General features: G+C 37.0%; 1 protein-coding gene across 1 annotated transcript in view; it reads right to left on the bottom strand.

The window, feature by feature from the left end:
- The window catches only part of LOC128553354 (protein mono-ADP-ribosyltransferase PARP12-like), a gene marked incomplete at its 5' end in the record, with an annotated part of 36,441 nt that extends 12,665 nt beyond the window's left edge, over positions 1-23,776 (bottom strand). The window contains 7 exons of the mRNA XM_053534493.1: positions 820-949; positions 2,474-2,694; positions 13,114-13,282; positions 14,439-14,691; positions 19,936-20,160; positions 22,465-22,503; positions 23,140-23,776. Coding sequence (XP_053390468.1) covers positions 820-949; positions 2,474-2,694; positions 13,114-13,282; positions 14,439-14,691; positions 19,936-20,160; positions 22,465-22,503; positions 23,140-23,776 — 1,674 coding nt within the window. The remainder of the gene's footprint in view (positions 1-819; positions 950-2,473; positions 2,695-13,113; positions 13,283-14,438; positions 14,692-19,935; positions 20,161-22,464; positions 22,504-23,139) is intronic.
- Positions 23,777-23,780: the final 4 nt, after the last annotated feature.

The raw sequence follows: 23,780 nt of genomic DNA, 5'->3' as shown, positions 1-23,780 counted from the left end.
GTGTAAAATGCAGCCCCTACTGCATACACAAGGTTTTTCTTTGATTTGACCTAGTGACCTAGTTTTTAATCAAAGATGACCCATATTCAAACTTGACCTAGACTTGATCAAGGCAATCATTCTGACCAAAATTCATGAAGATGAATTGAAAAATACAGCTTTAACGCATACACAAGGTTTTTCTTTGATTTGACCTAGTGACCTAGTTTTGACCCCACATAGCCCATTTTCAAACTTGGTCTAGAGTTTATCAAGGCAATCATTCTGACAAAATTTCATGAAGATCAGTTGAAAAATACAGCCTGTATCGCATACACAAGGTTTTTCTTTGATTTGACCTAGTGACCTATTTTTTGACCCCAGATTACCCATTTTCAAAGTTGGCCTAGATTTCATCATGATAATCATTCTGATCATAATTCATGAAGATCAATTGAAAAATACAGCCTCTATTGCATACACAATGTTTTTCTTTGATTTGACCTAGTGACCTAGTTTTTGATCCCAGATGACCCATTTTCATACTTGGTCTAGATTTTATCAAAGTAATCATTCTGAGAAAATTTCATGAAGATCAATTGAAAAATACAGCTTGTATCGCATACACAAGCTAAATGTTGACAGACTGACAGACGCCGGACATCGAGCGATCACAAAAACTCAGGTGAGCTAAAAACATAAACAGATGATTCTGAAATGGCTTTAAATTTTAATTCTTATGACTCAGTTCTGTTCAGCAACAACATTATGACATCATGAAACTGGCTGTATCTTGTGTGTAACATCAAAGGAAAAATACGAAAGATGCATCACTCTCACCTCAACAATCTGACAATGGTCCATTATATCTATTCCAGCATTCATTTGCCAATGGGGTGGAGCTGTTACAGTGCCAACGCCACTAGCTGCACCTCTTATCACTTGTCCTGAGCCACGTCCACCTGGCAACCTTAAACAAGCAAAACTTCATTACCAAAAGTCACTCCCTGTCCATTTCCACCAGCAGAAAGCGAACAGCGTGGATCCTGACCAGCTTCAATGGTGGAGGACCCCAGGTTCTCCCTCCGTGCATTATTTTATCATGCCTCATCCTTCTTAATCATTTTGAAAATTGTGATAAAATCAGTGAAGGAATGTAGTAACTTTTATGTTTTCTACCAGTGGTAAACAGACAAATAATGTTGTAAAGATGCATTTCATTATTGTTCCTGCTAATTCGAAAAAGAGCTGTAACTGGAGACAGCGCTCGACTTCTTTGATACTGGATACTGAAACTGGGCACATCAGCAGAAGCTGGAGCTGTCACTGGAGAGTTTAATGACTCCAATGTGGATGAAGATATTAAACAAAAGCTTGGGTCTGTGTCAAAAGTATTAAGTAATAAGAAAGATAAAGATAAAGTGTATCAAAACATTAAATAAGTATAATTCTAAGCAAATAGGGGTATAAGTCATGGAATATTGGTACAAGGGTGATGCACTCTATGTGATGTGATAACTGAGATAGAGTGAAAGTGCATCAAAACTTTAACCTGAAATTCTAAGTAAAAAGGAGGGAATACTTCATAAATTATTGGTGCAAGAATTATGACCCTTGTGTCATATGATGTGAGTGGTGATGTTGAACAACTTTTTAAAGTTTGAATCAAATCCATTTAGTAATAACTGCGATAGAGTGAAAGTGCTTCAAAACTTCAACCTGCAATTCTAAATAAAAAGGGGAATAACTCATTAAATATTGGTGCCAGAGTTATGGACCTTGTGTCATATGATTGGGAGATGATGTGGAATCACTACTTTCAGTTTGAATCAAATCCATTTAGTAATAACTAAGATAGAGTGAAAGTGCATCAAAACTCTAACCTGAAATTCTAAATAAAAAGGGATGATAATTCCTATATTATTGATTCAAGAGTTATGACCCTTGTGTCATATGATATGATGAAATTAAACAACTATTTAAAATTTGAATAAAATCCATTTAATTATAACTAAGACAGAGTGAAAGTGCATCAAAATTTTAACCTGAATTCCAAGTAAAAAGGGGAGGGGGTAATTCATAAAATATTGGCATGGAGTTAAGGCTCTTGTGCCATATGATGTGGATGATGAAGAGGAATAGCTAATTTAAGTTTAAGACAAATCCTTCAAGTAATTACAGAGATAAAGAGGAAGTGCATCAAAACTTTAACCAAGGTGCTGACGTGGACGCCTAGTTGAGTACGACAGCTCTCCATATTGCGTATAGTCAAGCTAAAAATGACAGCTCTCCATGTTGCGTATAGTCGAGCTAAAAAAGATTCAGACAATCACAGAAATGCATACTACCATGTACAGTCAATTTCTACACAAAGATGTGACATGTAATCAGGCCTTAAAAACTTCAACCTGAGAGCAACTCGTGACAACACATTCAAGGGCTATTATTAAAGCCCTCTGCATTCTTCAAATAACTGAGCTAAAACTTAACTTACTGCTTCTTTTTCTGTTCAAAATCTTGTTTGCTGATAAATGTAGGTCGTCTGGAAACTTCTCGTTCTGTTTCATACTCAAGGTTACGTTGTACCATCTTCGGAAAGTCAAGAACGTACTTGTGTCCAAGAGTGCTGAATGCAAGCTGACACTCTGGATTGGCAATATAGGCCTGCTCTAGATCAGTGCTAGATATATTGGACTTGTATCCAGTGTTATTATCCTGTAATGTAAGCATATTACCAGGGGTCTTGCAAGGGAGTGACTTGAGCGGAACAGTCACTTTGAAGCTTCAAACTTCGCTCAAATCTAACCTCAAAGCAAAATTCAAGTTGCCCGATTTTTTTTCAATCTCTTGACAATTTGTATCAACTCAAAATGAGTGTTGAATACACATACACCAATAGCATAATTTAAACTCCGCCTACTTCAGGTACTTGTGAGATTTTCACGAAAAAGTGTGAAAGCGAATCAAATCATCCCTTTCACCAAAGGGGATTGTAATCTGCCAATTAGCACTACGGTTACATCTCTGATACGTTTAATTGTCAACATGTATGAGTCGTTTTAAAATGAAATTGTTGATTAACCATGCGATTACTGTATAGTGGGTTATATTCACGGTGCCAAATGTTCAGGTTTTTTGAAGAGTTCTGAAATCACTGTGTCTTAATTTTGCAGAAACTACTATGACTGCGAATTTTAAAACTTGGTTGTAAACAACCGAAAGGGCGGTCATTCTTCCTAGACATGCAAATAATGATAAATACGCAAATTTTTAGGAAGACTGAAACCGAAAGTAGGATTTACATCAACACCTCCTTTGCAGAGAGCGAAATCGGTCTCGGTGAATGATGTTTCTTTTTAGAATTTAAATATTTTTAAGAATGAATAGAAAGCAATTTTCAATATCTCAGAAGCACTTTCCAAAATGATATCAACTTCTCAATTCAGACTGATAACAAACGGTGTGACTCTCCTTTGTTAAACTTTATAAGATGAAATGGCCAGTAATTGTCAGCAATCAGCATGACGCCTCCTGTCAGTTTTGTTGTTCACAGTTTTATCTTGGTTAAAGATTACAGTCAATCTTTTATTAGTATCATAAAATGCAGTATTTTTCATATTTCTTTCTTCTACGCTGATAAGTAAAGTTTGTAACTGAGTGGGCTTTATTTGTGAAATGTGTATATTTGCAGTAACAAAAAATCACGGTGTTTAGATTTCGTGCTGTCAATGTTGACCGCGAATATAGCAAAAATTAAACCTCCGTGAATATAACCCGCTGTACAGTAATTAGAACTAGAGTTGTCACAGGATTGATGAATTACACCCCCACAATATGGCCTTGTCACAGAACTAAGCCAATGTCAAAGCTGAACTTACTTGACCTTTGACCTACTGACCTCAAAAATCAATAAAGGTCATCTGCTGGTCATGATCAACCTCCCTATGAAGTTTCAAGATCCTCAGCCCAAGCGTTCTCAAGTTATTTTCCGAAAAAGGTTTAAATGTTCCGGGTCACTCTGAGCTTTGACCTTTGGAACTCTTAAATCAATACAGGTCATCTGCTGGTCATGGCCAACCTCCTTATTAAGTTTCATGATCCTAGTCCCAAGCGTTTTGAAGTTATTGTCCGAAAACAGTTTAAATGTTCCAGGTCACTGTGACCTTGACCTTTGACCTACTGACCTCAAAATAATTAGGGGTCATCTACTGGTCATAACCAACCTCCCTATCAATTTTCATGATCCTAGGCCCAAGCATTCTCAAGTTATCATCCGGAAACCATTTAACTGTTCCGAGTCACTGTGACCTTGACCTTTGACCTACAGATCTCAAAGTCGAACTTGACCTGTATTTTATGATGTTACACCTGTGTAAGAAAAATTATTAAATCGTTCAAGCCTTTCATGAGATATCATTCGGAAACCGTTTTACTGTTCAGGGTCACTGTGACCTTGACCTTTGACCTACTGACTCCAATTTCAAACTTGACCTGTATTTTCTGATGCTACACCTGTGTACCAAAAATTATTCAAATCAGTCAAGCCTTTCAAGAGTTATCATCCAGAAACCATGAAAACCAAAGGACCGACCACCAAGCTCACTCCTATATACCCCCCCCCCCCCACCACAAACTTCCTTTTGTGGGGGTATAATTATACACACACTTATTTGGTATCGATGGTAAAAGAACGACATGTAAAGTATTAACATCGTAAAACTGACTTTGACGGATGAATTGATTTGAATATGTATTTCTAGGTTTGACATGGTTTACTTTCATTTTTATTCGAATGAAAAACTGTTCACACAAGTGGTGACTCGGTATTAATAATAAACCTCTTTTCATCCTGCATTCGTGTATTACATGATATGGCACCAAAAATCGGCGGGTTAGATTTACAGCACCGGCTTGAATTTCAGAAAACAACTTTATTTCAGAATTTTGTAATGAAACAATAATCACTGTATGGGAATGATGTAACTAAGAAAATGAAATGGTCACATCAATGTTTTTTTTAATGTAGAAACAAGAAAATTATAGCCACCTTTCGAATCACTTCATAGCGTTGAGGCAGAAATAAACAAGAGCTGTCACAGGAGACAGCGCGCTCGACTATTTCGATGCTGGATAGTGAAACTGGGCACATCTGAGGAAACTAGAGCTGTCACTGGAGTGTTTAATGACTCCATTTTTTTTGTGGATGAAGATACTGCACAATAGCCTGAGTCTATGTCAGAAATATCAACTTAAAGTAATAAGAGAGGTAAAGATAAAATGTATCAAAACTCTATATAAGTATATTCTAAGCAAAAAGGGGCATAATTCATTAAATATTGGTACCAGAGTTATGCACCTTGTGTCATATGGTGTGGGTGATGATGTTGAACAACTATTTTAAGTTTGAATCAAATCCATTCAGTAATAACAGAGACAGAGTGAAAGTGCATCAAAACTTTAACCTAAACTTCTTAGTAAAAAGGGGGAATAATTAATGAAAAATTGGTGCCAGAGTTATGCACCTTGTGTCATATGGTGTGGGTAATGATGTTGAACAACTATTTTAAGTTTGAATCAAATCCATTCAGTAATAACAGAGACAGAGTGAAAGTGCATCAAAACTTTTACCTAAAATTCTAAGTAAAAAGGGCAAATAATTCATGAAAAATTGGTCCCAGAGTTATGCACCTTGTGTCATATGATAAGGGTAATGATGTTGAACAACTATTTTAAGTTTGAATCAGATCCATTCAGTAATAACAGAGGTAGAGTGGAAGTGCATAAAACTTTAACCTGAAATTCTAAGTAAAAGGGGAATAATTCATGAAAAATTGTAACAGAGTTATGCATCTTGTATCATATGATATGGGTGATGATGCTGAACAACCATTTTAAGTTTGAATCAAATCCATTCAGTAATAACAGAGGTAGAGTGAAAGTGCACCAAAACTTTAACCTGAAATTCTAAGTAACAAGAGTGCCAGAATGTCACAATATACGCCCGTCACAGCAAATTTCTTTACACTAGCACCTGTATTTGCAAATGGAATTTTAATTTTGTGGTAGTAATTATTGTAATTCTTTTTGTTTTTCTAAATCCACATAAAAACTCCTTACCAGGTAGAGATACCTTAAAATACACCTAAAATTTGAAAGTAGCATCTATGTTGTACCACAGAAAAGTGGTCTTGGTTTTTCCCTAAGGTCAGTTATAAACAAGAGTGCAAGAATGTCACAATATACGCCCGTCACAGCAAATTTCTTTACTCTAGCACCTGTATTTGCAAATGGAATTTTAATTTTCTGGTTGTTTAGTAATAACTGTAAGTGTTTTGTTTTTCTAAGTCCACAAAAAAACTCCTTACCAGGTAGAGATACCTTAAAATACACCTAAAATTGGAAAGTAACATCTATGTTGTATCACAGAAATGTGGTCTTGGTTTTTCCGTACGGTCAATTATAAAAAAGTTACAATATAAGTTATTTATAGTAACAACTAAGGGAAGTTAATCTTAAAAAAAAAAAAAAAAAAAAAAAATTGTAAGTCCTCACAAAAATCTTTACCAGGTAGAGACTGGTCAAAATACACCTCAAAATTGGATGTAGCATGCATGTTGTACTACAGAAAAGTGGTCTCGATTTTTCCCTACGACTAGTAATGAAAAAGTTACAAAATAAGCTATTTATAGTAACAACGAAGGGAAGTAATTCTAAAGAAGGGAACTGCGCATGACATTTCGTCTCATGATGGTGTACAATTGTGTCAAGTTACATCATAATCCCTCCATGCATGAAGAAGAAATGCTTCGGACAAAGTCATTCGTGTATCTGACCTTTGGCCTCTAAGTGTGACCTTGACCTTAGACCTAGGGACCTGGTTCTTGCGCAGGACACTACGTCTCGTGGTGGTGAACATTTGTGCCAAGTTATATCAAAATCTCTCTATGCATGAAGAAGAAATGCTCCGGACAAAGTTTTCATTCTTGTATCCTTTGACCTCTAAGTGTGACCTTGACCTTAGACCTAGGGACCTGGTTCTTGCGCATGACACTCCTTCTCATGATGATGAACAATTGTGCCAACTTTCATCAAAATCCCTCTATGCATGAAGAAGATATGCTCCGGACAAAGTCATTCTTGAATTTGACCTTTGACCTCTAAGTGTGACCTTGACCTTAGACCTAGAGACCTGGTTCTTGCGCACGACACTCCGTCTCATGATGGTGAACAACTGTGCCAAGTTTCATCAAAATCCCTTCATGCATGTAGAAGATATGCTCCGGACAAAGTCTGTGGACGCCGCCCGCACGCCAGGGGCGTTCCCATAATACGTCCCGTTTTTCAAACGGGCGTATAAAAAGTTACAATACATGTAAGTTATTTATAGTAACAACTAAGGGAAGTTAATCTTAAAAAAAAAAAAAAAATCCCCCCCAAAAAAATTGTAAGTCTACACAAAAATCCTTACCAGGTAGAGATAGGTCAAAATACACCTCAGAATTGGATGTAACATGCATGTTGTACTACAGAAAAGTGGTCTCGATTTTTCCCTACGACTAGTAATGAACAAGAGTGCCAGAATGTCACAATATATGCCCGTCACAGTAAATTTCTTTACACTAGCACCTGTATTTGCAAATGGAATTTTAATTTTCTAGTTGTTTACAATGTTTTTTTGTTTAGAAATTATTGTAATTCTTTTATTTTTCTAAGTCCACAAAAAAAATCCTTACCAGGTAGAGATACCTTAAAATACACCCAAAATTTGAAAGTAACATCAATGTTGTACCACAGAAAAGTGGTCTTGGTTTTTCCCTAGCTTCAATTATAAAAAAGTTACAATGTCAGTTATTTATAGTAACAACTAAGGGAAGTTAATCTTTAAAGAGAGAGAGAGAGAGAAAAAAAAAAAAAAAAAAAAAAAAAAATTAAAAAAAAAAAATTACAAGTCCATATAAAAATCCTTACCAGGTAGAGATAGCTCAAAATACACCTCAGAATTTGATGTAACATGCATGTTGTACTACAGAAAAGTGGTCTCGATTTTTCCCTACCACTTGTAATGAAAAAGTTACAATATAAGCTATTTATAGTAACAGCAAAGGGAAGTAATTCAAAAGAAGGGACCAGTGCATGACACTCCGTCTCATGATGGTGTACAATTGTGCCAAGTTACATCAAAATCCCTCCATGCATGAAGAAGAAATGCTCCGGACAAAGTCATTCTTGTATCTGACCTTTGGCCTCTAAGTGTGACCTTGACCTTAGACCTAGGGACCTGGTTCTTGCGCATGACACTCCGTCTCATGCTTGTGAACATTTGTGCTTAGTTGTATCAAAATCCCTCAATGCATGAAGAAGATATGCTCCGGACAAAGTTTTCATTCTTGTATCCTTTGACCTCTAAGTGTGACCTTGACCTTAGACCTAGGGACCTGGTTCTTGCGCATGACACTCCTTCTCATGATGATGAACAATTGTGCCAACTTTCATCAAAATCCCTCTATGCATGAAGAAGATATGCTCCGGACAAAGTCATTCTTGAATTTGACCTTTGACCTCTAAGTGTGACCTTGACCTTAGACCTAGAGACCTGGTTCTTGCGCACGACACTCCGTCTCATGATGGTGAACAACTGTGCCAAGTTTCATCAAAATCCCTTCATGCATGTAGAAGATATGCTCCGGACAAAGTCTGTGGACGCCGCCCGCACGCCAGGGGCGTTCCCATAATACGTCCCGTTTTTCAAACGGGCGTATAAAAAGTTACAATACATGTAAGTTATTTATAGTAACAACTAAGGGAAGTTAATCTTAAAAAAAAAAAAAAAATCCCCCCCAAAAAAATTGTAAGTCTACACAAAAATCCTTACCAGGTAGAGATAGGTCAAAATACACCTCAGAATTGGATGTAACATGCATGTTGTACTACAGAAAAGTGGTCTCGATTTTTCCCTACGACTAGTAATGAACAAGAGTGCCAGAATGTCACAATATATGCCCGTCACAGTAAATTTCTTTACACTAGCACCTGTATTTGCAAATGGAATTTTAATTTTCTAGTTGTTTACAATGTTTTTTTGTTTAGAAATTATTGTAATTCTTTTATTTTTCTAAGTCCACAAAAAAAATCCTTACCAGGTAGAGATACCTTAAAATACACCAAAATTTGAAGTAACATCAATGTTGTACCACAGAAAAGTGGTCTTGGTTTTTCCCTAGCTTCAATTATAAAAAAGTTACAATGTCAGTTATTTATAGTAACAACTAAGGGAAGTTAATCTTTAAAGAGAGAGAGAGAGAGAAAAAAAAAAAAAAAAAAAAAAAAAAATTAAAAAAAAAAAATTACAAGTCCATATAAAAATCCTTACCAGGTAGAGATAGCTCAAAATACACCTCAGAATTTGATGTAACATGCATGTTGTACTACAGAAAAGTGGTCTCGATTTTTCCCTACCACTTGTAATGAAAAAGTTACAATATAAGCTATTTATAGTAACAGCAAAGGGAAGTAATTCAAAAGAAGGGACCAGTGCATGACACTCCGTCTCATGATGGTGTACAATTGTGCCAAGTTACATCAAAATCCCTCCATGCATGAAGAAGAAATGCTCCGGACAAAGTCATTCTTGTATCTGACCTTTGGCCTCTAAGTGTGACCTTGACCTTAGACCTAGGGACCTGGTTCTTGCGCATGACACTCCGTCTCATGCTTGTGAACATTTGTGCTTAGTTGTATCAAAATCCCTCAATGCATGAAGAAGATATGCTCCGGACAAAGTTTTCATTCTTGTATCCTTTGACCTCTAAGTGTGACCTTGACCTTAGACCTAGGGACCTGGTTCTTGCGCATGACACTCCCTCTCATTATGGTGAACAAATGTGCCAAGCTACATCAAAATCCTTCCATGCATGAAGAAGATATGCTCCGGACAAAGTCATTCTTGAATTTTTCATTCTTGTATCCTTTGACCTCTAAGTGTGACCTTGACCGTAGACCTAGGGACCTGGTTTTTGCGCATGACACTCCGTCTCAAGATGATAAACAATTGTGCCAAATTTCATCAAAATCCCTCCATGCATGAAGAAGATATGCTCCGGACAAAGTCATTCTTGAATTTGACCTTTAACCTCTAAGTGTGACCTTGACCTTAGACCTAGGGACCTGGTTCTTGCGCATGACACTCCGTCTCATGATGGTGAACAACTGTGCCAAGTTTCATCAAAATCCCTCCATGCATGTAGAAGATATGCTCCGGACAAGGTCTGTGGACACCGCCCGCACGCCCGCCAGGGGCGTTCCCATAATACGTCCCGTTTTTCAAACGGGTGTATAAACAGTTACAATACAAGCTATTTATAGTAACAACAAAGGGAAGTAATTCTAAAGAAGGGACCTGCGCATGACACTTCGTCTCATGATGGTGTACAATTGTGCCAAGTTACATCAAAATCCCTCCATGCATGAAGAAGAAAATGCTTCGGACAAAGTCATTCTTGTATCTGACCTTTGGCCTCTAAGTGTGACCTTGACCTTAGAACTAGGGACCTGGTTCTTGCGCATGACACTCCGTCTCATGATGGTGAACAACTGTGCCAAGTTTCATCAAAATCCCTCCATGTATGAAGAAGATATGCTCCGGACAAAGTATGTGGAAGCCGCCCGCCCGTCCAACCGCCCGCCAGGGGCGTTCCCATAATACGTCCCGTTTTTCAAACGGGCGTATAAAAGGGGGGAATAATTCATGAAAAAATGGTGCCAGAGTTATGCATCTTGTGTCATATGATATGGGTGATGATGCTGAACAACTATTTTAAGTTTGAATCAAATCCATTCTGTAATAACAGAGGTAGAGTGAAAGTGCATCAAAACTTTAACCTGAAAATCTAAGTGAAAAGGGGGGATAATTCATGAAATATTGGTGCCAGAGTTATGGCCCTTATGTCAGATGATGTTGATGATGATGAGGAATAAGTATTTCAAGTTTGAATCAAATCCATCAAGTAATTACAGAAATAAGTTGAAAAAAGAGAAAGTGTTAAAAAACTTTGACCAAGGTGGGGACGCGGAAAGACGCCGACACCGGGTCGAGTAGGATAGCTCTCCTTATACTTTGTATAGTCGAGCTAAAAATCGATGGAGTCTTCCCACTTCTCCCTAAAGTCTCCCCACTTCTCCCTAAATCAGATTGAGGGAGAAGTGACTTCTCCCAAACAAGAGGACCATGATGGTCCTGAATCACTCACCTGTCCCCACATGACCCAGTTTTGAACTGAGTATGACATCGTTTTTTCTATTATTTGACATAGTGACCTAGTCTTTGAGCTCATGTGATCCAGTTTTGAACTTGACCTAGATATCATCAAGATAAAAATTCTCACCAATTTTCATGAAGATCCATTGAAAAGTTTAGCCTCTAGAGAGGTCACAAGGTTTTTCTATTATTTGACCTAATGACTTTGTTTTTCAAGGCACGTGACCCAGTTTTGAACTTGACCTAGGTATCATCAATGTGAACATTCACACCAATTTTCATGAAGATCCCATGAAAAATATGGCCTCTAGAGAGGTCACAAGGTTTTTCTATTTTTAGACCTAATGACCTAGTTTCTGATTGCACCTGACCCAGTTTCGAACTTGAACTAGATATAATCACGGTGAACATTCTGACCAATCTTCATGAAGATCCATTGAAAAATATGTCCTCTAGTGAAGTCAAAAAGTTTTTCTATTTTAAGACCTACTGACCTAGTTTTTAATCGCAGTTGACCCAGTTTCGAATTTGACCTAGATATCATATGAACAATCAGACCAACTTCCATACAGATCCCTGAAAAATATGGCCTCAAGAGAGGTCACAAGGTTTTTCTATTATTTGACCTAGTTTTTGACGGCACGTGACCCAGTTTCGAACTTGAACTAGATATAATCAAGGTGAACATTCTCATCAATTTTCATGAAGATCCATTGAAAAGTATGGCCTCTAGAGAGGTCACAAGGTTTTTCTTTTTTTAGACCTACTGACCTAGTTTTTGACCGCACTTGACACAGTTTCGAACTTGATCTAGATATCATCAAGGTAAACATTCTGACCAATTTTCAAGAAGATCCATTGAAAAATATGACCTACTGACCTAGTTTCAAATCCCACCTGACCCAGTTTCGAACTTGACCTAGATATCATCAAGATGAACATTCATAAAGATCCCATGAAAAATGTGACCTCTAGAGTGGTCACAAGCAAAAGTTTATGCACATGCACACAAGGACGACGGACGCTGCGCAATCACAAAAGCTCATCTTGTCACTCTGTGACAGGTGAGCTAAAAATTGGACCTAGCGAGACCCCTGATTACTGAAGCCACATGTACGTAGATAAAACTTTACTTAAACACTGCATTTTAAAATACAAAGCAATTTAGTTCAGATCTCTAGATTTTGTTAATATTTGTTTTTTGTAACAGCAGCCATGTCTTCTCATGTATAAAGCTTAATATTGTTTGTTTGTTTTATTGGGTTTAACATTGCACCGACACATATTTAGGTCATACAATGACTTTCCAGCTTCAATGGTGGAGGAATACCCCAGGTTCCCCTCTGTGCATTATTTCATCATGGGAGGGCACCAGAGTAGAACAACCGATCTTCCGTAAGTCAGTTGGATGGCTTCCTAACATGAAGAAGTCAACGCCCTGAGTGAGGCTCGAATCCACATCCGTATCTGCGGCAAGTGAACTGAAGTCAGCGCTCATTACCACTCCGCCACGGAAGCCTCCCTTCACACTGTGGAATAATTTCTAATATTTGTGGGGAACTGTTTTTTTTATGGATTTCATGGCTGTACCAATCCACAAATCAAATCCAAACAAATAAATAAACGAGTTACTTGCATTCACTTTATCTTCAAAAGGTGACATACATAAATACATGTCCCTATGGAAAAAACATTATGGTCAAAGTCACATAATTTCATGCCTACAAATCACATAATTTCATGCCTACAATTTCACAGTAACGAAAACATCACAGCCCGATATACCCTTCCTATTGACCTGTCCAGATAACAGCCCTGAAATTGTCCCCTCTCCCTCTTCCCAACTACCAACGAAAAATAAAAGTATGAATTTGTATTACCTCTCCATATTTTACCCACTGACCAACATGATCTTTCCAATACCAATTCCACACAGTTGTTAATGGCTGTCGTTCAAACTCTACAGAAGATGAAGTTGACAATCTATGAATGTCATATTTTTGTCCGCCAACACTTGTGCCCGTCATTGTTTTAAATATTACCTTTACACTGGAAATAAATAAATATTTTCTATAGTAACAGTTTCATAATTAGCAATCACTAGATTTTTAACAATGTTAAACATTTTTTAACATGAGCACCGTTGTGCGATAACCAACATTAGGGCTTTGAGACCTGCAAGGTTCCAGGTCAGTGCATAGCCACAGTTTGTTTCCTACTTCTGACAAAGTTTCGTAAAGATTGGAGCAATTTAAAGAGGCATCTAGAGTGTAAACAAGCGTTTCCTTTGATCTGACCTAGTGACCTAGTTTTTGACCCAATGTGACCGAGATTTGAAACCATCTAAGACTTCATGACAACAAAGCATTTTGACCCAAGTTTTATGAAGATAGAATCAAAACTGTGGCCCCTACAGTGTAAAATTTTAGCAAAGTTTGGCACTTTAAGGGTCCATAACTCGGGAACCCATGACAGGATCTGGCCAGTTTTCAAAAGGAACTGAGATAATATGCCAATAAAAGATGTGTGCAAGTCTGATAAAAATTGATTGCAATACGGTCTATATCGTGTTGATCAGAAATTGTGGACATACTGATGAAGGGTGATCACAAAAGCTCACCCTGACAGGGTGAGCTAACAAAATCTGACTCTTTCAGGGGTCTATCAGGGGACGTAACTCCAGAATTTATGATTGGATCTGTTGGATTCATCATGAAATCTAAGATCTATTGTTGTTAAAGATATTTTGCAAGCTTGTATCAAATCAAACAATAAATGAAGTCTCTATATAGCTGCAAAAGCTAAAACATCAAATTTTGGCCCTTAAAGGGGCCATAACTCTGCAACCCATGATGGGTTGGATCCAAGAGATATTACGCCAATACAAGTTGTGTGCAAGTTTATTTAAAATTGATTGCAAAATGTGGTCTCTATCTTGTTTACAAGAAACTGGACAGATGACGGACGAACGGCAATCACAAAAGCTCACCTTATCACTATGAGCTAAAAATGCACATCAGAGTTATAGTTCTTGGCCTAAGTGATGAAAAACAAGTGTGCAAAGTTTCACAGTTCTAGCTCTTTTGGTTTTTGAGAAAAGGTGGACTTAAACAAAAAATTTAAACAACGTTGACGATCAAATGACAACAATAATTATCTCCTAGATCTTTTTCAAAAATCAGACGAGCTAATAAAACTGGCTGACCTTTGACCTATATCCATGTAATACTCTAAGTTTTCTGGGTCACTGTAGGTCAGTTCCATCTCTAGGTTTACAACTGTTGGCAGAATCTGCCACTCCATTTCCCGTTGCTGCTTGTATAACCACTGATACGGCAGGTCACCATGGAAATTACGACAAGATTCTCCGAATGCACAGCGATCACGCAGATGAAAGAAACAGATGACCTGACGAGAGTTTTGGTCTGTTGAGATCTCTCTACTTATACCTGCTCTCCCTGAAATTAAATCAATGCTATCCATTTCTAACCGTTTACATTACAAAACTAGAGTTGTCATAGGAGTGACGAATTATACCCCCACAATATGGCCTTGTCACAGAACTAAGCCAATTTCAAAGCCGAACTTGCTTGACCTTTGACCTACTGACCTCAAGATCAATAGAGGTCTTATGCTGGTCATGATCAACCTCCCAATGAAGTTTCATGATCCTAGGCCCAAGCGTTCTCAAGATATTTCTGGAAAAAGGTTTAAATGTTTCGGGTCACTCTGACCTTTGGAACTCGAAATCAATAGGGGTCATCTGCTGGTCATGACCATCTATTAAGTTTCGTGATCCTAGTCCCAAACGTTCTGAAGTTATAGTCCGAAAACCGTTAAATGTTCCTGATCACTGTGACCTTGACCTGTGACCTACTGACCTCAAAATCATTAGAGGTCATCTGCTGGTCATAACCAACCTCCATATCAATTTTCATGATCCGGAAACCGTTTAACTGTTTCGTGTTATTGTGACCTTGACCTTTGACCTACTAACCTCAAAGTCAAACTTGACCTGTATTTTACCATGTTACGCCTGTGTACAAAAATTTATGATCCTAGACCAAAGCGTTCTCAAGTTATCATCCGGAAACTGTTTAACTGTTCTGAGTCACTGTGACCTTGACCTTTGACCTACTGACCTTAAAGTCAAACTTGACCTGTACTTCATGATGTTACACCTGTGTACCAAAATTTATGACCTTAGGCCCAAGTGTTCTCGAGTTATAATCCGGAAACCGTTTAACTGTTCAAGGTCACTGTGACCTTGACCTCTGACCTACTGACCCTGAAGTCAAACTTGAATTTGAACCTGTATTTTCTTATGTTAAACCAGTGTACCAAATATTATTTAAGTCAGTCAAGCCTTTCATGAGTTATCATCCGGAAACCATGAAATCCAACAGACCGACAGACAAGCTAACTCCTATATACCCCCAACTTCGTTTTGTGGGGGTATAATAAAACGATTAATATATATAATATCGATTGCTACTAAATAAATCACTTCATAGTTTTTTTCACGCTTTATCCATAGACACCAAAATTCAATCCTTCCATGGATTGTAACACACACGCATAACATCACATTGACATCCACATAATTTATCATCCTTGGTCATCGATTTTAGCCTATATCCATATCCAATTAAACAAGTAGGCCAAGATGGCCCTAGGTCGCTCACCTGAGTAACACACCATAACATTTGATTCACTCTTTTAACTCCTTCAAAAATGTTGTTAACACTAGAATTAAAGATCAGTTTATACAAAACTGGAACTATTCAGTTAATAACTCAAGCAAATGTTTAAATTATAGAATGTATAATAAAACACGAATTTGTATTTGAAAAATATTTCAAGCTTTTACCTTTTGACCTTAGCATTTCACTTTGTAAATTCAGATGCATGAATCATTTGTTGCCAACAGAAAAAGGTAGATTTGAAAACATTGCAAGAGAACAAAGAACTTGTCATTTGTGTAACAGTAACATTTTAGGAGATGAATTTCACTATCTTTTTGATTGCAAATATTTCAATGTTGATAGAAAAAAATATGCAGATGAATATTATTTTAAATATCCAAATACTCTCAAATTTTCTAACCTTATGAACAATGACAATAAGAAAACATTGTTAAAATGAGCTGTTTTCTGTAAGAAAATTATGTCTGCTTTTAGATAAATAGTTAGTTCTCATCCTCCACATTATCAGTTACTTCTGCAACAATTTGTCATGTTTTACATGCCGTTCTGATTTTGATACTATGACTGTTATTGTTATAATTGTTGTCAGATGCCCTTATGGGCCTTGACTTGATTAATAAACTGTAAACTGTAAACTAGTAAACATGTTTTACCTAGTGATTTCATATTCTGACCAATTTTCATTAAGATTGGACTAAAACAAACATGCCTGAGTGTAAATAAGCAAAAAAATGGCCTACAGTATACAAGCTTTTCCTTTGATTTGACCTTGTTTTTGACCCCACATGACCCAGATTTGAAATTATCCAAGACTTCATGATACCAAACATTCTGACCAAGTTTTATGAAGATAGAATCAAAAATGTGCCCCCTAGGGCGTAAACAACCTTATTCTTTGATTTGACCTGCTGACCTTGTTTTTGATCCCACATGACCCAGATAAAAATTCATCCCAGATTTCCTGCAGACAAATATTTTGACAAAGATTCATGCACATCAAACGAAAAATGCAGCCCATATTGCATGCACAAGATGTTTCTTTGATTTTAACAGGTGGCCTAGTTTTTGACCCAAGATGATCCAGATTGAAACTTGGACTAAAGATCATCAAGATCATCATTTTGACCCAGTTTCATGAAGATAGGATCATAAACACCACTATGGAATGTTATCAAGCTTTTCCTTTGATTTAACCGGATGACCTACTTTTTGACCCACATGACCCAGATTCGATCTTGGCCTAAAGGTCATCAATACAAACATTCAGACCAATTCTCATGAGTTTGAAGACCCAGATTCGATCTTGGCCTAAAGGTCATCAATACAAACATTCAGACCAATTCTCATGTAGTTAATTGTAGTCTCTAGAATGTTAACAAGATTTTCCTTTGATGTGGCCTACTGACCTATGAGTTTTTGACCCCACATAACCAAGTTTCAAACTTGAACTAGAGATCATCAAGACAAACATTCAGACCAAGTTTTATTAAGATTAAGTCACAACTGTGGCCTCTGGAGTGTTCATAAGTGTTTCCTTTGATTTAACCAGATAACCTAGTTTTTGAACCAACATTACCCAGACTGACCTAGAAATCATCAAGACAAACATTCTGACCAAGTTTCATGAAGATTGCGTCACAACTGTGGCCTCTAGAATGTTCACAAGCTTTTCCTTTGATCTGACCTGGTGATCTACTTTTTGACCCCACATGATCCAGATCCGACCTGATCTACATATCATAAAGACAAACATTCTGACCAAGTTTCATAAGACTGAGTCACAACTTTGGCCTCTAGAGTGTTCACAAGCTTTTCCTTTCATCTGGCCTAGTGACCTAGTTTTTGACCCCACAAGTACCAGTTTCAAACTTGACCTAGAGATCATCAAGACAAACATTCTGACAAGTTTCATACATATTAAGTCACAACTTTGGCCCGCTTACTAAGAGTGTTCACAAGCTTTTCCTTTGATTTGACAGGGTGACTTAGTTTTTGACCGCACATGACCTAGCTTCAGATCTGGCCTAGAGATCATCAAGACAAACATTCTGACTATGCTTCTAAAAGACTGAGTCACAACTGTGGCCTCTAGAGTGTTCACAAGCTTTTCCTATGATCTTGCATACTGACAAAGTTTTTGACTCCACATGACCCAGTTTCAAACCTGACCTAGAGATCATTAAGACAAACATTCTGAATAAGTTACATAAAGATTGGGTTACAAGGCAAATGTTGACGATGCACAATGAACGGCAGATGCTGACGGACGCCAGACAATGACCAGTCACAATACCTCACCTTGAGCACTCTGTGCTCAGGTAAGCTAAAAAATTAATCATCCCATGGATTCAATCCTGAATACATACATGCTCAAAAATACACCACCCCATGGAGTTTACCACTCAACAATATACATGTATATCCACTCAACAATATATCATCCCACAGATTTTATAACTCAAGAATATACTATCCCATGGACTTTATCACTTAACAATATTATATTATCCCATGGACTTTATCACTCAATATACATGTACCATCCCATGGACTTGATCAATCAACAATATATTATCCCATGGATTTTATCCAGGGTTTTTTTTTGCCCGATTTTATAGCCGTTATTCGGTCATGTTCCCAATTGAAAATAGTATCTTTTTTTCCCAATTGAAGCAGAAAAATTCCCAATTCATAGCCAAAAAAATCCAAGAAAAATCGACCCGTTTTACCGAGAAAAACAGCAAATATGTCTTTACTCTTGCATCTTGATTTGTAAATTTCCCGATGAAAAGTCGCCCCCCATCTTGAAATTTGAAAAAAAATACATCGGTATGAAAATAACCGATAATTTAGCGATAAAGTTATAAAAACTTATCGAGTTTACAATGAATCAATTACAAACGCAATGCCCTAGTTATGTTTTCATAAATAATTTGTCAAAATGTTTTTATAAGGACGAAATTTGAGTTCAAAGTGCCTGGCCGCAAGCGTCACTATACTCCGAAATTTCGAGTTGAAATTTACACAAAATACGTTCGTTCAACTTACTTGATATTATTTATTTTGCATTTAGGGGTTATATTTGTCTAGCATTGAATTAAGATAATAAAAAGGAAGAGCATTAAGTTTAAATTACCAAATTTTTCGAGTTATATTGGAAACACAACGGACAGCGACGCTCGCGGGCACCTGTTATAACTCGGAATTCGGATAACATCTTTTCGGATACGAACGTTCAAGCATACTTTATCCTGTTATGTGTGACGGCTTTCTAGCGTTTAATTTTCATTTTGAAATTGAAGTTTAATGGTGAAATGTTATGCAATCATTTCCTTCTGTGGCACAGTGAAATATCCTGGTGACTTCTGTTAGCAGATAAAAATTGCTGGGAAAAAAAGTTGAAAAATGATTGACTCAACTTCTTCGTGACTAGTTTAAATAATGAGACCTCGGGTAGACCGATTTTACATTTTGATAATTTACGTTGCACCAGCACAACTTACCAGGGTTGACTTGTTGACTGTTTCAAGAAAATGAAAGTCTATGAAATTGATCTGTAAATCTTATCACACTGACTTACATTTAATTAAACATAAAAATCAGTAATTGTGTTCATTTTGGCTTTAACAAGAATGGATATTGAAATTTGTACTTTTTCCCAATTTGGCAAAAATGCCGCGAAAATTCCCAATCCCAGGGGTATGGGTCATGTTCCCAAAGTGGTGAGAAAAAACCCTGTTATCATTCATCAATATTTCTCCCATGAGTTTTATCACTCAACAATATCTCATCTCATGGATTTAGTCACTCAACAATATATCATCCAATGGATTTATCACTCAGCAATATATCATTCCATGGATTTTATCCTGTTTGCATATTTGAATAAACTCATACCACATTCTTATGTAGTAATAATACAATTTCTACAGATTATTCTAATCTGTAATCAAATAAACATGATTAGCGTTTAGTCTACAAAGCATGATTCTTTACCAGTTGCAGCGAGTGCTTGCCTGTGTGCCGAGGAAGCACGTGGTGTCCTCTGTGCTGCCTGTGGACCAACAGATCTCTGAGCTGATGCTGGTCGAGGTGGTTTCTGGGCTGTTTGGAGCCCAGCTGGTCTTGGAGCAAATACTGGATATGACAAAGACATACCAGCCTGACCTTGTCCTGGTAGGGGGCTCTGTCTTTCTCGTGACAATGGAGGTCTTGGAAGACCTGTAAAATTAAAATGTCTTCATTGTTAAGACTAACCTTTACCCTGCTAAATTTCTAAAGTGGACTGGTCCATCATTCAGTTTGGGCAGTGCCACTTATGATTCAAAGGGGTGTTGACTGAATATTTACTGACTGAATATATATAGCGAATAGTGCAGACCATGATGAGCCCGCACTGTAACAAAGCAATATAAAGGGTGCAAAATGAAGGAAAAGGAGAGAAGATTATAATTTAACATGTGTGTTGTACATATAAAATAACTTATATATAATGTAATGATTTTATTAAGTGTTTAATGACACACAAACTTACACAGTTTTGAACTGCAATTATAAACTGCATTCTACAAAAAAATGTGATATAAAAATGTCTAAATTCAATTAAAGTTTCAATATTCAAAATACTGACACCAAGTGGAAGCTTAATAAAATATAAATGAAACATCCTGTTTTTAACATAATTATTATTCTATAATATCTACACTTAGCGAAACTTCTAACAGCATCTGATATCTTTTTCAATATACAGTACATTTTTGACTATCTCACGTGTCTCAAATATTTAGAGAAACGTTTCAACAAACCAACTGATACTATTTTATAACTTTACAAATGTATTTATTTTACCCACTTAACCTGATTTCCAAAAGTCACATTCACACAAATGGGTTCAATTCACAAAAGAGCAAATTTTGTTTCTAAGTAAGAAAAGTTTTGAAAAGAACAAAATAATTTCTTTATTCTACCATATTACAACCTAGGGTTAAAGATGACTCTTGTACTGCAATTTACGAATGAATGAATTAAAGAAAAGCATTCATTTTATTTTTTCTATTAATATCTGAAACATATGGTATGCAAAAAACAAGAGGGTCATGATGACCTTGAATCGCTCACCTGAGTATTATGAGCCACATGTTTCAAATGGCAAACTGGTGCTAAAATATTAGAAAGTAGGTCAGTATTAAAGTCATATTCATGGTCAATGAAAGTCAGTTTTAAGATCGGTGTGCAAAACTGTACATGTCATCCAAATTTCAAGGCTGTAACTTAAAAAACAAGAAAGTAGGTCAGTAGGTCAAGGTCGTAGTCAAGTGATCCCTAATCACTTGGGGTCATCAGGTAATTATAATTAAACAGTCTAGGAAATATGATCTGATAATTTTTTAAGTATTTTTTCCTATACTGTTGAACACATGTAACAAGTGACCCCCAGGGCAGGGCCTCTTTTCACCACAGGGTCATAATCTGAACAATCTTGTTAGAGATCCACTAGGCAATACTACATACCAAATAACAAAGGCCTAGGCCTTGCAATTTCAGACAAGAAGATTTTTAAAGTTTTTTCCTACATATTAAGTCTATATAAAACTTGAGACCCACTGGGGCAGGGCCTCTTTTCACCCAAGGGGCATAATTTGAACAATTTGGTAGAGGACCACAAGGCAATGCAACATACCGGTACCAAATATCAAAAGCTTAGGCCTCGCAGTTTCAGACAAGAAGATTTTAGAAGTTTTTTCCTATATACATGTAAGTCTAGGTAAAACTGGAGACCCCCGGGGCAGGGCCTCTTTCACAACAGGGTTATAATTTGAACAATTTTGGTAGAGGACTACAAAGCAATGTTACGTACCAAATATCAAAGGCCTAGATCTTGTGGTTTTAGACAAGAAGATTTTTAAAGTAAGTCTATGTAAAACTTGTGTCCCAAAGGCGGGGCCTCTTTTCACCCAAGGGGCATAATTTGAACAATCTTCACTAAGGACTATTAGGTGATGTCACAAGCCAAATATCAAGGTTCTATGCCTTGCGGTTTTGGACAAGAAGATTTTTGAAGTTTTTTCTTTTGATTGCCATGGCAACCAGAGTTTTGTAAGGCATTCAATTCTTTGAACAATTTTCAAAGGGGACCACCCAAGGATCATTCCTGTGAAGTTTGGTGTAATTCTGCCCAGTGGTTTTTCAGAAGATTTTTTTAGAAAATGTTGACGTTCGGCCGGACGCTGAGCAGTCACAAAAGCTCACCATGAGCCTTTGGCTCAGGTGAGCTAAAAAGAGAAAAAGCATCTATCACTGGTAGAAGATCCTATTACTAATGGAAATATCTCAGGTGACTGTGTTTGCAGTAACTCGGCAGAGCCATGTTACCACTTATACAGTTACCCTCGAGCCAGATATTTCAATACACACCTGCAACCAATGAAAGATTTTTATGACAGATGATATAACTGTAAACATATAAAATCTCAACCACTCTAATTATTACTGAGAGAAATGTAACTACACAAACTTCATCTTTACCTGAGGGAACGTTATGCTTCGGCTTCCTTTTGTTCCTACCTAAATAGAATAAAATACTGAATACATATTGTCATGCAGCTAATTCATGCAAATGAATACAATACACTGCTAAAACAGTTCATGCATGTAAAGAAAACAAGACATCATCTAAATTCTACAGCTCTCTAGTTTCCAATTCAAATGATAGTTATATAATTATACTAATGGAGATACAGGTACTGTAACAGTAGTTCCATGCTAAGAGAAAAAATATACTTCTCATAAATAATGATAAAGATCATTCAAAATTTATTTAAAAAAGAAATATTACAATAATGTGTGTTTCACATGCATATGGATAATTGGTTTTAACTCCCTGTCAATTAGTGGTCATTTTTACTTCCCAGCTTTTGATGGTGAAGGAAGATCCAAGGTGCTCCTCTGGCCTCTATTTTGTAACAGGCTGGCATCCAGGTAGAACCACCAATCTTCCAAAAGCCGGCTAGATGACTTCCACACATGAAAGAATTCTACAGCCAAAGTGAGGTTCCAAACCTACAGTGGTAATGGCTAAGTGATTCGAAGTCAGTGCCTACAGCAACACCTTAACAAAAGATTTCATACTGTTTTGAATCAGTAACAACATAAACATCAATAAGATATTTTTTTCACCAAAGAAAAACAAAAAAACCTAACCTTTCCTTCCCCTTGCCTGGCTAATACCGTACCCATCACTGTCATCTGAACTGGAGTTCCCATCGTAATTTCCTGACCCAATACTCAATCCAGACATACCCCTGTGTAGAGGAGACGACCCAACACTGCTACCCTCACTACCTGCATTTGATACTGCTTCTCGTAAGTCTGCTATAATTTCCTTTGGCGTTCTCAATGTACTAATTCCATGCTTTTCAAGGATTTCTTTCACACCACGCTCAAGTATATCATGGCTTCTGCGACATGTTTTACCGAATCGACATCTGCCTAGAATGTAGTGCTTACAGATGTGTAAATTTGGACAAAGTTTTCCTGACTCGGCATATCTGCATCCTCCCTCAACATTGTAGAATTTACATATTTTTGGCGCCGTCACAGACGTTCGACTTTCTGCCCGTCCAAAAAGGAATTTTAAATCCTCTACTGCAATACCATCCAAAAAATTTTCTTTTAAAATGTGCATATTGTGGGAGATTGTCAGATCATGACCAAATGTGCACTGGCCTCCAAACGGACACTTTCCAGATAATAAATAAAACTTGCATATATGCAAACCAGTGCAATATGGAATATTTCCAGGACAAGTTTTGTTTTTGGAACAATGAGTTTCACATATCTCA

This window comes from Mercenaria mercenaria, unplaced genomic scaffold, assembly GCF_021730395.1.
Source record: "Mercenaria mercenaria strain notata unplaced genomic scaffold, MADL_Memer_1 contig_3731, whole genome shotgun sequence".
In the NCBI taxonomy this organism is placed as follows: Eukaryota; Metazoa; Mollusca; class Bivalvia; order Venerida; family Veneridae; genus Mercenaria; species Mercenaria mercenaria.
The sequence above is the reverse complement of the archived record's forward strand: the minus strand, read 5'-3'. Positions and strand labels throughout refer to the sequence as shown.